Raw genomic sequence first — 16,650 nt, forward strand, 5'->3', positions numbered from 1 at the left:
AGCAATTCCACTTCTAAGTTATATACCCAAGAGACTTGAAAACATGTGCCCACAGGAGAACTTGTACACGAATGTTCACAGCACCATTAGCTAAAAAAAAAAAAAAAAAAAAAAGTATAAAAGTGGAAGCAACACAAATGTCCATCACCTGAGAAATGGATAAGAAATATGTGAGATAACCATGCAATAGAATATTATTCAACCATAAAAAATGAAATCCTTGTACATCCTACAACACGGATGAGCCTTCCAAACATTATGCTAAATGAAATGTCAGTAACAAAGGACCACATACTGTATGATTCCATTTATGTGAAAGGTTCAGAATTGGCAAATCCATAGAAGGGGGGCGGGAAGAGAGAGAGAGAGAGAGAAAGGTAGATTAGTGGTTGCCTATGGCTGGGATGGTTGGGAAGAAATGGGGGAATGACTACTAAAAGGTATAGGGTTTCTTTTGGGCGTGCTGAAAATGTTCTAAAATGACAGTAGTGGTGATCGCACAACTTTGTGAATACACCCATTGAATTATAAAAGAAAAAAATTGGTAATAGCGACCAACGCAAGAACTGAAAAAGTTGTATTTAATAAATCTCATGGCTGCATCATTGCATCTGTCACAAGCCCAAATTCATATCTAACGGTAAGGTGGGAGTTGAGTCGTGAAAGGGTTGCGAACTTAAATTTTACGAAAAGCAAATTGAACTCAAAGGTGAATATCTAGTCTGCCTGCAAAGGAGAGCTGTACTTGTAAGGAACAGTCTCCCTTAACAAAGTCGGAGCTGAGCCAACCCAATCCAATGTTTTGGGAAGCTAGCGTTCCGGGACTGGCAGTATTTCAGAAGCGTGAGCGTCTAGCGATTGACGGGCTTCCAGCTTTGTTAGTGTGGTTACTGGAGTAAGGAAGCTGAGTACCTGTTAACTACCAGAAGCCTGGTCACTGGAGTGAGGCACTTGCTGATTGGTTGTTGTCTAGAAGCATGGCGCTGTCAATGATTGGCTGACTTTCAGAAGCTCTGGACTGTCGTTGATTTACAAACTTTCAGAAGCCTAGCTACCGGAGTGAAGCTGTTGTTGACTGGCTGATTTTCAGAAGCCACTGGAGTGAGGCTGTCGCTGATTGGCTGGTTTGTAGAGCCTGTGTACTGATGTGAAGTTATCTCTAAATAATGGTGGTTACTTGATCAGGACTTAGAACTTGAGCAAAAAAGTCCTTTCCTTTCTTGAATATGAAAAATAAGTACTTTTAATTTCTAGTTCCTTCTTTTGGTCTTTCCTCAGCTAAACTCGCTGGAGACACCGTAGACACTGTACAGATCTTTTATTTGTAAAAGTAGGATTTTCAGTGATTTAAGCACCAATTACTGTGGCGGAAAAATAGCTCTAATAGTTTTTAATTGATTATAAAAAGATAAATACAGGACATTTAAGGCATCCTGACAAAGTCAGTATACGACGCAGGACAAAATCATTAAATACGTCCTATATATACAGGATGCCTGGAAACTGTCAATTACACAGAAGACTGACGCTCGCTGGGATTAGGTTTCTTGCATACGGCTCTGCAGTCAGAAACGGGTCGAGTCAGAATCTGAACTGTAAAGGGCAGGGATCCTCTGGGCCCCTGTGAGCCCCTAACGTCTGCGCAAGGCTGGGCGCGCACCGCTAACCTTAGGTCGGCTAGAAATCGGCTGAACGTCTGAAGGGAGGGTGCACAATTGACTAGCAGCGGGTGAGGAAACAGTAGCAAGGAACCGGCCTGGGAGACCGGGTCACGAAAGCCGAGCACCAGGGCGGCTCAGATCTCCGCGCCAGGGACCTGCTGCTGCAGCAGAAGGCTTTGCTGGAGGCCGAAGTGGACTGGGCGGGGCTGAACGAGGCCCCGCCCCCAGGCGCGCCCGTGTGCGTGGCTGGGGGCGCCGCAGAGCCCCACTCCACGATGCGAAGCCTGAGGACAGGCCAGAGCGGCGGCGCGGTAGCTTTCACTCTGGGCACCCACGCTCCCAACGTCCAACCCGGCCGCCTCGAAGCTTAAGGAAGACTCGACCCGCAGCCGTGCGCTTGCCCCCACCCCCAACCCGTCCCGACGCCCCCATCCGCCCTCTTTGCGCGCGTCCAGCTCCGCCCCCTCCCCCGGCTCCGCCCCCGCCCCCCAACGTGCCCCCGCCCCCGACGTGCCCCCGCGCACTGCGCCCCCCGCCCACCCGGCACGCCCAGCCGCCCCACCCGGCCGTAGCGGGCCAGGAGACGCCCCGCAGGCCTGAGTGACCCTCGCAGCGGCGCCGTCCTCCTCCGCCTCTCGCAGCCATGGACGTGTACCCCCCCCACCGGCTGGGACTGCCCCGCGCACGGTCCCCCGGCGGCCCTGGCCGCGGGTCGCCCTCCGTCAGGTACGCGGGGCTGAGGCAGCAGAGGGGCTGGCGGGCGGGCAGGCGGTTGCGGGCTGTTGGGGTCTGAGACGCCTCCCGCCGAAGGGCGTGGCCCGATATGGCTTCCTTGCGGACGTTTTTTTTCTGAACGGTTCCCTGACGAACGTTTCCCGAGGAGCGGCTCTCGGTGCAGAGGCTCCCACAATGGCTCCTGTATCGACAACCCCACAACGGCTCCTCTGTGAAGACCCCCTATTATGACATCCCCAACCCCATAGAACATTTCCCCCCGGAAAGATTCGCCTATCGAGAACCTCCACAGTGCCTTCTGTATGATTAATTCACTTGCCTTTCCCATAGGATATTTTCCCCAGAAACGGCCATCTATGGAGACGTCCCCTCACAATAGCTCCCCTTATAGAACCCCCAAATGGGTTTCCCTCGAAATGGCTTACCTCTCATGCTCCCCTACAGTACGTCTCCTTTAGAGCCTTCACCTCTCACTGCGCCTTCCCTAGAGAGTACCCCCCTCCCGCCCCATAGAAACACCCACACGGACAGCATCTTCCCTGTTGCGCGTTTCCCCACCTCCCCCTGCCCCAGCCCGAGGCTCCCTCACTCCACGATGGGGAGCTCAGGTTGAGGACAGGTGGAGGTCATTAGGGGCCTGGATAAGGAAAAAGGGGCCAGAATCCCCGAAAGCTGCGGATCCCAGGCCACAGAGCCTAGAGATAGAGCCCCCGGGTGCCTCAGTATAGGGAGGCTCCCCGCCCGCTTTCGATATATGAAGATTTGTTTCTGCTGTCTGCTTCCTGTGCCTTTGGAGCTGACCTTGATAGTCTCGGTATTATTCGTGATGGAGCTGGTTTGGGGCCGCCAGTGGAGTGTGGAGGTTGGAATGATGGAGGGGTTGTGGCAGAGACCATTGAGAGGAAGGGAGGAAGAGAGAGAAATGGGCTTTGGTTCTGCTAAACTGTCATTAAACCAGAAGAGGGTTTTTATTTGTTTTGTTTGCTTTTTCTTTATTCTAGCTACTTAACAAAGCAAATACGGTGTTGTTTCCTTGAACGAAGGTTGTCAGCTTAACATGTGAGAATGGTCTTTCCTGTATCCTTGTTATGGTATTTAAGGCATTGTATTGGAATTTTTGCTCTCAAATCTGTTTTTTTTCTTTGTTTTGTTTTGTTTTTATTTTAACTCCACCAGATTCATGGAGAACAAGAACTGAATCTTAAAATCCAGTCCCTCTCTTACTTACCGACATTCCTTCTTTCACCTCAGTTACTAACACATATTGGTTGAGTAAATAAAGGATGGGGAGGTGGGACTAGATACCCTTAGTTGCATTTGGGAGTCCTAATTTGCTTCTGATTTGGCAGGTGACGTTAGGTGACATATTTGGACTCCTGTTCTGCTCTTCAGTGGAATTTCAGTGGGCTTTACAGTTCCAAGTGTTTAGCAGCTTATGGTAACCATCTCCAGTCTGTCCTAACGTTTCTGGCAGCCAGTTTCACTGTTAGAAAGTATTTAAACTTTGAATAAAATAGAAACTGCACAGGATACTTTAGAACTTGAAGCAGCCACACTTTAAATCCAGGGTCTATGTAGACTTGGGGTTCATCCCATATCATCTTGAGCTTTGAAGTCTGGAGTCTTTGAGACTTTTAGGGAAAAAAGAGCTTCTGAATAAAATCCATCTCTAAAATAACTGCTTCCTTCCTTGCTTCTGGTAGCACATTTTGCTTCTGGTAGCACATATAGCTTCTGGTATACATTTTTTTTTTGTAAGTAGTGTTTTTATGTTAAAAAGATCAATGTTGGCTAACTTTACTAATCATACTCAAACTCCGAATTTTCCATCACGTGGTTTGAGTGAAACTTGTTAGTCTTAAGACATGGGGTAGTGCAAGGAACCCGAAGGCCTGGAGGTTGTATACCTTTGGTAAAAGAAATTTTGTGAAAGTTTCCCTCCTTTCCCTGCCGTTTTTAACTGAACGTGTTTTTCTTACTCATTCAGTTAAGCCTTTCCCAGATTTTGACATTGAACGTTTCTAGAAGGTTTGTGCTCAGCACTTTCCTGTCACCCATATTTGGCTTCTTTGCTGCACTCTGACACCTGAGTGATGAAAGAGGCGGGCCTAACTGATGAAGCTGCATTCCTAGAGACCCATAGATAGTACTTTGCAAGTGAGTGGTTCTCTTCTAGCAATGGAGTTCATTTTCACAGATGAGCAGTAGAGATCAGGAGTTAAAATATTGTTGCTTAGACCTAAAAGCTTCTTTTTAATGATATGGTAGTCATCAGTGCTGTCCATCAAATATCTTTGGTTTTTGTCTCCTGGGCATGTGGTACCATTGTACTTGCTTGCACCCTTGAAGATGGATATGGCGTTGTTAGTTGCTTTTGGTCAGTGAAATGTGCACAGGAATGATGTGTATCCCTTCATGGTAAAAACTTCTGGTGTGTGATTTGCCACTCTTTCCCTCTGTTTTGGTGATTGTTGGTGCTCCGGATGGTGGCTAGTCTCAGTCTGGGAACCAGAGCAAGCTTCCAGGTGACCTATGTTTGACATGTAGAGTGAGCAAGAAGTAAGCCTTTGTTTCAAGCCTCTGAGATTTTGGAGTTATTACCAAATAACTATCTTTACTTGTACTAAGGAACCAGTGGAAATAGTTGAAATATGCTTTCCTACTTCAGATCTTTTCCTGCAGAGGAATCTGATCCTGCTCAGGACTTGTTTAACAGTTTAAATTTCACTCCCTCTTTATGCAAATAATCCAACATACACTGTGCTAGGTGCTGTGGATTCAGAGCAATAAGGCAGGCCTCTGCCCTCCAAGAGCTCCTTTGTAAGTGGAGAGAGGTAAAAATCATAATACAGAGTGGTGAGAAGTAAATATTGGGGAGGAAATAGGGCTGAAGGAACAATAATGTAAGAAAGCATAGTCAATTTGGGGCTCAGCAGTTGGAAGAATGGAGTTGCCATTTACTGATATTGGGAGCATTGGAATAAGAGCAGATTTGTGGAGAAAATAGAGTTCAATTTTGACCTTGTTCATTTGAGTTTCCTAATAGATAATAGATAGCCAAGTGGAGATATTGGATTAGCAGTTGGATATATTAGTCTGTAGTTCAGGAGAGAGATTGAAACTGGAAATACCATCCATATTACTGGTGACTCCAGAATTTTTTTTTAAAGCTATGAGACTAGATAGAGACCCAGGGAGTAAATGTAGATAGAGAGGAGGACCAACATCCAAGCCCTGGGATATCCCATGTAAAAAAGGCAGTGTAGCAATGTCTTCCAAATTCTGAGGGGAAATGGTTTCCTACCTCTGAGATAGGGGAAGAATCGAGGATAGTCAAATGATAAATGCAAGAATAGACTATTAGATTTGGTAATGTGGAGGTCATTGGCAACCTTGACAAGAACAGTTTTGGTGCAGTGGGTTCAAGAGGATATAGAAGAGGAATTGAAGACAGTGAGTATAGATAGTCACAGTGATGTTGTTTCAAGGATTTCCATAAGGGAGAGCAGAGTAATAGGGCTGTGGCTGGAAGGGCACGAAGTGTTAGAGTTCTTTTTGTTTTTAGGTGGGCAGATAGCATGTTTGTAAGTTAATGGGAATGGTGGAGTATAGAGAGACAAATTGATGATTAAAGAGAGAGAAGGGACAGTTGCAGGGGTGAAGTCCTTGAGTAGATGAGAGGGAATGGCATCTAGGATATAAATGGATATGTTGACCTTAAGCTCAATAGCTACATGGACAGTTCATCTGTGGTGATTATATTGACCCAAATACTGGTGAATTGGTAGCTTGGTAGTGGGACAGAGTGAATGTTCACTTCTGATTACTTCCGTATTCTCAGTTAAATAAGAAGGAAGGTCTTTAGCTAAAAATGAAGAGTGGGGGAGGTGTTGGAAGTTTGAAGAGAAAGAAGGTGTAAAATTCATCCAGGAGAGTGGGAAAAAATGAGTTGAATAAGGAAATATTTTAGGACACCAGGTGCCCATTTGGCATTTGTAGTCATAAATTTAAGGTGGGTGAGACCCAGTTAGCATGGTTGAATGCTTCCCCTTCAGCTGTGTTGAGCTGCTTGGATGTGGGCACTGTGGGAGGGAGTGGCTGAGGTAGGATAGAGGATGTAATTGGAAAATAGGAGTAAAGGAACTGAGAGGTAAGGATAGTGGAAGGGTTATCTCAGTGCATATTGAGATCATCGTGAATTAAGATGAGAGTAGTAATAGCAAAGAGACAATGATCCAGAAGCTAAATCTTGAGGGAATTTGGAGGACTGAGTGACCTACAGGTTTGTAGATGTCTGTAACAAGGAGGGATAGTGGGTGGTTATTGTTTGTTGGCATGAAGAAATCATCCAAAATAAAATAGTTTCTCACAAATAAAGGTGTGTTTCTAGATTAAAAGGACCCTCCAAGAATCCAGCACAATTAATTTAAAAATATCCATGCCGAGGCACATCATCATGAAATTTTTTTTTTTTTTTTAGAAATTTATTTTTTATTTGTTTATTTTTGGCTGCATTGGGTCTTCGTTGCTACACGTGGGCTTTCTGTGGTTGCAGCCAGCGGGGGCTACTCTTTGTTGCAGTGCACCGGCTTCTCATTGTGGTGGCTTCTCTTGTTGTGGAGCACGGGCTCTAGGTGCGTGTGCTTCAGTAGTTGTGGCGTGTGGGCTCAGTAGTTGTGGCTCGCAGGCTCTAGAGCACAGGCTCAGTAGTTGTGGCGCACAGGCTTAGTTGCTCTGTGGCATGTGGGATCTTCCCGGACCAGGGCTTGAACCCGTGTCCCCTGCATCGGCAGGAGGATTCTTACCACTGTGCCACCTGGGAAGTCCCCACATAATGAAATTTTTGAGCGCTATGAAGACAGAAGAATATCTATAAATCACATAGAGTCATGAATCATTAGATTGTAGCAAGAATGGACACTAGAAGATAATGGAGCAAGGAGTACCTTCTAAAAGAAAATGAGTTCCCACCCAGAATTCTGTATCCAGCCAAACTCTCAGGCAGGTGTGAGGGAACAATAAAGACATTTCACACATGCGAGGTCTCATAGTTTGACTTGCCATGCGCCCTTTAAGAACTCACTGGGTGGCGTGTGCTCTAGCAAAAAATTCTGACCGAGGAGTTCCTGTGCTGGTCTTCTTCTATACCATGTATATATAGGTGGAATTTTTTCCTTGTTAAGGGACTCATAAGAAAGGACCTTCTTTGTTGCTTCTGGAAATTACCAAAGGGCTGGAACCTTTTTTAAAAAAAATTAATTAATTAATTTATTTATGGCTGCGTTGGGTCTTCGTTGCTACGTGCGGGCTTTCTCTAGTTGGGGTGAGCAGGGGCTGCTCTTCGTTGCAGTGTGCGGGCTTCTCATTGTGGTGGCTTCTCTTGTTGCGGAGCACAGGCTCTAGGCACGCGGGCTTCAGTAGTTGTGGCACGTGGGCTCAGTAGTTGTGGCTCACGTGCTTAGTTGCTTCGTGGCATGTGGGATCTTCCCAGACCAGGGCTCGAACCCATGTCCCCTGCACTGGCAGGCGGATTGCTAACCACTGCGCCACCAGGGAAGCCCCGGGCTGGGACCATTTTTTATTGCCATTTCCCATATTGCTTGCCCTAGTGCTTAGGTCAGTGTCTGGCACATAGTCAGTACTCACTAAATGTGAACTGCTGTTGTTAGCCATTATGAAACACTGCTTGCACTAATTATTCATTGAATGAATAAAGAATAATTACAGGTGAAACTCTGGGCTAAGGGTGTTCAGAGAATGAAGAATCACAGTTGTAAGCTAGATGGTGGGAAGGTGGGTCACCATAGTGATTTTCTATAGAGAGCGCTTACATAAAGCCTCACAGAGACAGGTTATCTCTTCAGGTGATGTTTATTGGTCAGGTACCAATACCCGTGGTTCTCTTTTGGGTTTACAGATCTACAGAAGTGGTAATTGTCCCTGCTTTAAGAAAACTCAAAATACAGAGCAAGACTATGACCTTGTGTGTCTGAAAATGTGAAGTTTCACCTTCAGTATACTTGCTTGGATTCTGGCCAGGGAGGCTTGGTTTGGTGCTTATAGAAGTAAAAAGGGTTTGCTTAGTTACGTTTTTATGACCTTATTTCTGGCCCGGGGTGGAGGTCTAAGTATGGGTTTCCCCCTGCTATCAGAAAGTAGAGCCTTCCTAGGAAACCTTTTGTAAGGTGAAACAGCCTAAAGTGAAGGAGCAATTACCTTAGAACACATCTTGCTAACAGAGGCACAAAATAAATCAGGATAAAGCACAGATGCTCACAGACACAGTTCAAAGCTATGGAGGCTTGTTGCTGTAATGCTGAGTGTAGTTACCAGCGAAGGAGCTTGACAGTGCCACTCTCATTGCTCCACTGCAAAACAGATGCTGGCTATCTTTGCTTTTCACCTTTTTTCATAAAAGCAAAAACCCTCTTCAGATTTCTTTCAGTTAGTGAAAACAGGTAGGTCTTATGTAAAAGCGAACTTTGAAAAGCAGGGGATGCCCCTGTCTGCATTTTCACATATGTCTGGGATGACTGTGTTCTGAGGACTCTTATTTAGTGAGTATAGTTGCATTAATAGTGCACAATATTGTAACAGTGTTTCCTAGCTCTTGAGCTCTTCTGTGATATTCTAATTTTTGGAGAGGGGGAGTAGATGAGATGCAGATGCCCTCAAGAGTTCCACAGCTTAAATATTGTTTTGCCCTGAAATAAAAAAGAAAAGAAAAAGCAGAGTTTGCTACTTGGGTATTTAAAACTGTTTTCTGTGATTTTGAACCTAGTTCAATGGAAAGTTAGCTAATTTGGCATGCTTTTTGCTTTCAACTTGTTTGAAATAATATTAGGTTTATAGATGAGTTGCAAATATGGTACATAGGGTTCCTATAAGGCCTTCACTCTGCTTCCTCTAACGTTAACATGGTGTATTTATCAAAACTAAGAAATTAATATTTGTACTGTACATTAGTTTACTGTAAACTTTGTTTACTTAGTAAATTTGTTTTTATTTGGAGGTTATTACTCCAGACTTTCTTTGCCCAGTCTTTCCACTAATGTCTTTTTTCTATTCCAAGATCCATCCAGGATTCCACAGTGCATTTATATTTGGCATGCTTTTAATAGTCAAAGAAGTGAGGGAAAGTACTTGTGGATGCCTTTTGAATGAAGACCTGTGAAACTGACTTTACAGAGAGCAGATTGTGTGTGGAAATGCTCAGAGAAATCTGGAGAAAAGGAAGAAAATGGAAAATAATATATTGTTACAGTGGAACATAGTGACAGACTTTGAAATAACATTTTCCATTTGTGGTGGGGAGCATTTTCTGAAGTTCTCAGAGTTAGTTTGTAGAGAGTCTTATATACTCCAATTTGTGAAATATGCATAGACATGAATTGCAATTGGGTACAAGTTTTAACTATTTTAGATAAGGTGACCTGTCAGGAGCCATGTTTGGCAGCTGGTAGAAGATGCTTAACAATGACTTAACTGAGGTTTACTCTCTCTTGGAAAAGATGTCTATCTAGAGGAGGGCAGGCTAGTCCTGGTATGAAGTCATCAGGGAACCAGGCCACTTCTGTGTTTGTATTTAGCAAATGGATTCCATTTTCTTCATAGCTTCATGGTCACAAAATGGCTGCAGGAACTCTAGCTATCAGGTCTGTCAGGCAAGAAGGGGAAAGAAAAGCAGCAGCTTTCCTAGTTGAGTCAGTTCTTTCCCTTCAGCAAGCTTTCCCAGAAGCCTCCACCTGATCGCTTTTGCATGTCTCATTGGTCAGCTCTAGAAGCAAAGGAGCTGTGCCTATTGCTGCTCCAAATAAAATTGGGATACTATTGGGTTGGCCAAAAGGTTCATTCGGTTTTTTCCGTAAGTGGCTCTAGTAGTGCTTAGTTGTCCTTAACTTCATTCGAAACAATTTTGTTAGATTGTATTATGACAGCTATCATATCAGCCCTGTATTTAAAAAAAAAAACTTATCAGGACTTCCCTGGTGGCACAGTAGTTAAGAATCCACCTGCCAGTGCAGGGGACACGGGTTTGAGCCCTGGTCCCGGAAGATCCCACATGCCGTGGAGCAGCTAAGCCCGTGTGCCAGCCACAACTACTGAAGCCCGCGCTCCTAGAGCCCGTGCTCCACAACAAGAGAAGCCACCGCAATGAGAAGCCCGTGCACCTCAACGAAGAGTAGCCCCTGCTCGCTGCAACTAGAGAAAGCCCATGCACAGCAATGAAGACCCAACGTACCCATAGATAGATAGATAGATAAATAAATTTTATTTAAGTAAATAAAAAATGTATCAAAATTTGTGAATTTTTGTGTAGCCACTTTAATATTGAAGATGGAAGAAAAACAATATTTTCAGCATATTATGCTTTATTATTTCAAGAAAGGTGGAAATGCAGCTGAAACGCAAAGAAAAGATTGTGCAGTGTATGGAGAAGGTGCTGTGACTGATCAAATGTGTCAAAAGTGGTTTGTGAAGTTTCCTGCTGGAGATTTCTCACTGGACAATGCTCCACAGTCGGGTAGACCAGTTGAAGTTGATAGCAATCAAATCAAGACTTTAATTGAGAACAGTCAACATCATACCACGCAGGAGATAGCTGACATACTCAAAATATCCAAATCAAGTGTTGAAAATCATTTGCACCAGCTTGGTTACGTTCGTCGCTTTGATTGGGTTCCACACAAGTTAAGTGAAAATAATCTTCTTGACTGTATTTCTGCATGCGATTCTCTACTTAAACGTAACGAAAACATTCTGTTTTTAAAACAAATTGTGACGGGCGATGAAAAGTGGATACTGTACAATAATGTGGAATGGAAGGGATCGTGGGGCAAGTGAAATGAACCACCATCAGCCACACCAAAGGCCAGTCTTCATCCAAAGAAGTGATGTTGTGTATAAGGTGGGGTTGGAAGGGAGTCCTCTATTATGAGCTCCTTCTAGAAAACCAAACGATTAATTCCAACAAGTACTGCTCCCAGTTAGACCAACTGAAAGCAGCACTCGACAAAAAGCGTCCGGAATTAGTCAACAGAAAATGCATAATCTTCCATCAGGATAACGCAAGAAAGACCTCATGTTTCTTTGGTGACCAGGCAAAAACTGTTACAGCTTGGGTGGGAATTTTTGATTCATCCACCGTATTCACCAGACATTGCACCTTCAGATTTCCATTTATTTTGGTCTTTACAAAATTCTCTTAATGGAAAAAATTTCAGTTCCCTGGAAGACTGTAAAAGACACCGGGAACCTTTGCTCAAAAAGTTTTGGGAAGATGGAATTATGAAGTTGCCTGAAAAATGACAGAAGGTAGTGGAACAAAACGGTGACTATGTTGTTCAATAAAGTTCTTGGCGAAAATGAAAAATGTGTCTTTTATTTTTACTTAAAAACCGAAGGCACTTTTTGGCCAACCCATTATTAGTTTAAAAAAAAAAGGGGGAGAATGGATATGGATTAGGCACCTGTTTGTCCCTACCACAGAGAGGTAGCTGTGTGGAATGAAAGTTATATTGCTTAGGATTACTAATGGCTGTGATGAGCTACATGAAAATGCTGGGAGAAAATTCAAGTCATGGACTAGTTAAATGATGCCAACACATTTTCAGTCGTGTGTGTGTGTGTGTGTGTGTGTGTGTGTGTGTGTGTGTGTGTGTGTGTGTATCCCTTCAGTTTGAGTCACTTTATGGTCACTGGTTAACCATGCTGGTCATGATAGCAGTAATGTTGCCTTTGCTTTTTACATTGCAAGTTGTTGCTCCAGAAAGGACATCAGTGGGAAAGGACATTTATTGACTTGAGACACATCCTGCCTTCTTGGCTTTCTTCCAAGTCTGTTTTATGGAGGGAATAAATAGTTGCCACTTTAATGCAGGGCCAGCTTTCTTAAGCCCTTAAACCCTTTTCTTAGCAGTCCTGCAGTAGCTCCTTGTAATCAGTACCTGAAGTCTGAATTAATGCTGATATGATAATATGTTGTATTACTCCTGCTGTTGATTTTCCCCCCAATATTTTATTATGAAAACTGTTTGGAAGTACAGAAAAGTTGAAAGAATTGTTCAGTGGACATTCATGTATATTCATACCTAGATTCTCTGCTTAATGTATTTGCTCTGTTTGCCTTATCATATAGTCATCCTGCTATCCATCCATCAATCCATCCTATGTTTTAATGCTTTTCAAAGTAAGTTACAGACATTGGTATGCTTCAACCCTAAACATTTCCTGGGTTTGATTTCATAATAAGAAGAATGCTCTCTATTTCAAGTGACAGAAACCCAACTCAAAAGATTAAAGTAAAAAAGGGAGTGAATGTATTGGCTTGCTTGGCTGGAAGGAATAGTGGGGAGATAAGACTTGTAGGAAGACCTGTAAGAACTAGGGCCTCAGGAACTGGAACCAAGACTCTGCTATCAAAATAGTTGCCTCTATCCATAATAACCTGAAATCCACATTCTTCCTGCACTGTGACCCTAGAGGCCATTTCTCTTCTACCTCTAAAATAGGAAATCCCTGGAAAGGACTCCAGCTGACCTGGCTTGCTTCTGGGTGAGTCATGATTGGATGCTGTGGCAGAGAAGGGGCACAGTGTATGTTACCAAGGGAAATGAAAATGGAAAGCATGCTAAGTGAAGTATATACCTCAGAAAGCTTTCCATTTGTTCTCTCATGCTGGCATAATGCTGGTGTTTGACTAGGAGAGTACAAAGGAGAACTACAAATGCAAAAGTCCTAAATAAAATAATATTACAGCTAGCCCTTCATATCCACAGGTTCTTCATCCATGGATTCAACCACCCCAATCAAAAATATATTTTTTGGGCTTCCCTGGTGGCGCAGTGGTTAAGAATCCGCCTGCCAATGCAGGGGACACGGGTTCGAGCCCTGGTCCAGGAAGATCCCACATGCCGCGGAGTGACTAAGCCTATGCGCCACAGCTACTGAGCCTGCGCTCTAGAGACCATGAGCCACAACTACTAAGCCCACGTGCCACAACTACTGAAGCACGCACACCTAGAGCCCATGCTGCACAACAGGAGAGGCCACCGCAATGAGAAGCCCTCGCACCACAACGAAGAGTAGCCCCCCATTCGCCGCAACTAGAGAAAGCCCAGGCACAGCAACAGAGACCCAATGCAGCCATAAATAAATAAATAAATAAATGGGGGAAAAAATATATTTTTAATTTGAGAAAGTTCCAAAAAGCAAAACTTGAATTTGCTGCACACAAGCAACTATTTATATAGCATTTACACTGTATTTACAACTGTTCACTTAGCACTTATATTAGGTATAAGTAATCTAGAGATGATTTTTTTTTTTAATTTTCGGCTGCACTGTGTGGCATGTAGGATCTTAGTTCCCCGAACAGGGATCGAACCATGCCCCCTGCATTGGAAGCCAGAGTCTTAACCACTGGACTGCCAGGGAGGTCCCTAGAGATGATTTAAAGTGTACCAGAGGATGTGCATAGGTTATATGCAAATACCATGCCATTTTATATAAGGGACTTAAGCATCTGCAGATTTTGGTATCTGAGGGGGTCCTGGAACCAATCCTCCATGGATAACAAGGGACAACTGTATAACAATGAAAATTCTAACCACACATGGTTTAGAAGTTATGGGGAAACAGGTACTCTGTTATATTGTGGGTGAACGTTTTAAGAAGACAATTTGGCAAGATCTATCAAAGTTTTAAATGCAGATACCTCTTAACCTGGCAATGCTAGTCTCTACCTTGCAGAAACTTTAGTACTTGTGCCAAAGATGGCTATATAAGGTTGTTCAATGAAGCATTGTTTGCTATTTGCAAAAATAATAAAAATCCTGAATGTTCAATTATAGTGTCTGGTTAAATAAACACAAAAGAACATAGTACAACAGTTTTAAAAATGAGGTTGTGTTCTATTTACTAGCTTGGAAAGATCTTAAGGTACAATGTTAAGTGAAAACACGTTGCAGAGCAGTTACATATGTCGTTATTATGATTTTATGTAAAACAACTCTTTCCCCAAAAAACTCACCCAAACTATGTATTACTGAGAGATTCACATCACATTGTTCACAGCAGTTTCATAAGATAAAGTGATTCAGATTGGTATGAGGATTCACTTTGTAAAACATTCAAAGCACAAAGCATATAGAATATAAGGAGGATTATTCATGTTTTAATTGTTTAATTTGAAAATCAAAAAGCATAAATTATGGAGGAAAAACAGGCAGAAATAAAATTTTCAAATTTTCTCCTTCATTTCCAGGGAACCAGGATAATGAAACACAAACAAACAAGAAAATATATCTGGCTGTGTATACAGTAATTGTTATAAAAGCAGTGAGCAGTGAATTAACTATTATATATAAAGTGGAAGATGGGGAGAACAGGGATGATTGTTTAGAATTCAGAAATATTGTATCTGAGGCTAACTTTATTGTCAGGAAATCAGTGAGATATATCAGGAGAAGTTCAGAGTCAGGGTGCCTGGTCACTCAGGTCCTGGGGCTGTTAATCTTTACTCAGCCTTGTGATCTTGGGCAAACTGCTTCTCTTTGGGTCTTGTTTTTGTCTTGTCATCTGTCATGTCTAGATTTTGAGCCTGAATCCAAGGAAAGTGAGAAATACAGTATAGTATACAAGCAGCATGTTTGATATAAATAGTATTACTGGGTATATGTTGAGTCTACAGGTATTCTAAAGGAGGAACTTTGTAAGGTCGTGGGTGACCACAGGCCATCTACCCAGGATGTGCCACCTGTGCTCAGGTAGACCTGGAAGCTACAGGGCAGTGCTATTGCTGGGCTTGGTGTGTGTTTGAAAGTTTCTATTGAAAAAAAGGAAAAAAAGAGTGGGTGGTTACACAACAAACTCATAGTGGTGACCTCCGGGGATGGGGAACAGTGAAGACTTTAGTTTTATATGTCATATTCCATTTTTTTAAATAAAAAAGGATGATAAATTAATATTTTACATAATTCAAAAAGGCACTAATATAGGTTAATTCTGGGTGCTGTAAATATGAGTGATTGTGGTTTTCTTTATACTTACCAGGTGTTTTTTTGTTTTTTGTTTTTTTTTCGGTACACGGGCCTCTCACTGTTGTGGCCTCTCCCGTTGCGGAGCACAGGCTCCGGACGTGCAGGCTCAGTGGCCATGGCTCAGGGCCTAGCCGCTCCGTGGCATGTGGAATCTTCCCAGACCGGGGCACGAACCCACGTCCCCTGCATCGGCAGGCAGACTCTCAACCACTGCGCCACCAGGGAAGCCCTACCAGGTGTTTTTTAATAGGTAAATACTTCAGTAAGTGAAAAGTTTAATGGTTCAGTGACAAATAATAGGCTATGTTCTGGTTAAAAACTAAATTTGGGAAGCAAGAAAATATTCAAAGGAAAAAAACTAAATTTAGTTCTACCCATTAGACAAGAAAATACTATGATAATGTTTTACTCTGGGAAGAGGAAGGTCTTTCTACATTTTATATGCTTTCACTTTGTTTTACTTTTCCCTTTATTTATTTCCCAAAACACTTGCAGGGAAAAAAATCCTCTTTTTGCTCCTGTCTTCAGTATTGTCTTGGCTTCCCACCGCAGTAGTTGGGGAGCTGTTTGTTTCCTGGTCACATGACCTGTTAATGCTTTTTGTCACTGGCTGATTCTAAGTTTGAAAGCCCAAGAGCTCTTGGTAACCGTGGTAGTCAGCTAGGGTTGCGCAGTGGACCAAAGGACCAACTTAATGAAATATTTGTCATGTAGAGAATGATTGCAAAATGAATCTTATATTAAACATGAGAAAGTGGGGAGGGACAGGCAACCATTTCCCAGGGAAAGAAGTTTTCTTACTTTAATCTTAGTCATCTTGCAGCTTAAATTCTGCTACTTCCAAACCCTGAGTTACTCCACATCTCCTTACCTCCAGCTCCAAATTTTTATTATGAAAATGTTTGAACAACACAGAAAAGTTGAAAACATAGTACAGTGAATACTCTATGCCCATCGCTTAGATTCACCAATTTTAACTTTTTACCTTATGTGCATTCTTTACTTTTTCTTTTCTTTTCATTCTTCTTTTCTGTTAAACGGTTTTCAATTTGCGGATATAATGACACTTTGCTCCTGAGTACTGCCTCATGCATCTGCTAAGAAAAAGGACATTCTACTTTGTAACCACCATAATATTATCTCAGCTAAGAAAATTAATAGTCAATTTGAATATGCCCTGGATAATAGATAATAATATAATAATATATAATTAT

General features: G+C 42.8%; 1 protein-coding gene across 7 annotated transcripts in view; it reads left to right on the top strand.

The window, feature by feature from the left end:
* The first annotated feature begins 2,198 nt into the window (after positions 1–2,198).
* The window catches only part of DNAAF9 (dynein axonemal assembly factor 9), a 148,345-nt gene continuing 133,893 nt past the window's right edge, over positions 2,199–16,650 (top strand). For 4 of the 7 annotated variants that reach the window (XM_067707614.1, XM_067707617.1, XM_067707618.1 and 1 more), the window contains exon 1: positions 2,200–2,387. In XM_067707614.1, the coding sequence (XP_067563715.1) occupies positions 2,305–2,387 (83 nt within the window). In that variant the 5' untranslated portion in view covers positions 2,200–2,304. Of the gene's footprint in view, positions 2,388–16,650 lie in introns of all 7 variants that reach the window. The other 3 variants (XR_010935174.1, XM_067707616.1, XM_067707619.1) reach the window with 3 other exon arrangements.

The sequence above is a fragment of the Pseudorca crassidens genome, chromosome 15 (genome assembly GCF_039906515.1).
Source record: "Pseudorca crassidens isolate mPseCra1 chromosome 15, mPseCra1.hap1, whole genome shotgun sequence".
Taxonomy (NCBI): Eukaryota; Metazoa; Chordata; class Mammalia; order Artiodactyla; family Delphinidae; genus Pseudorca; species Pseudorca crassidens.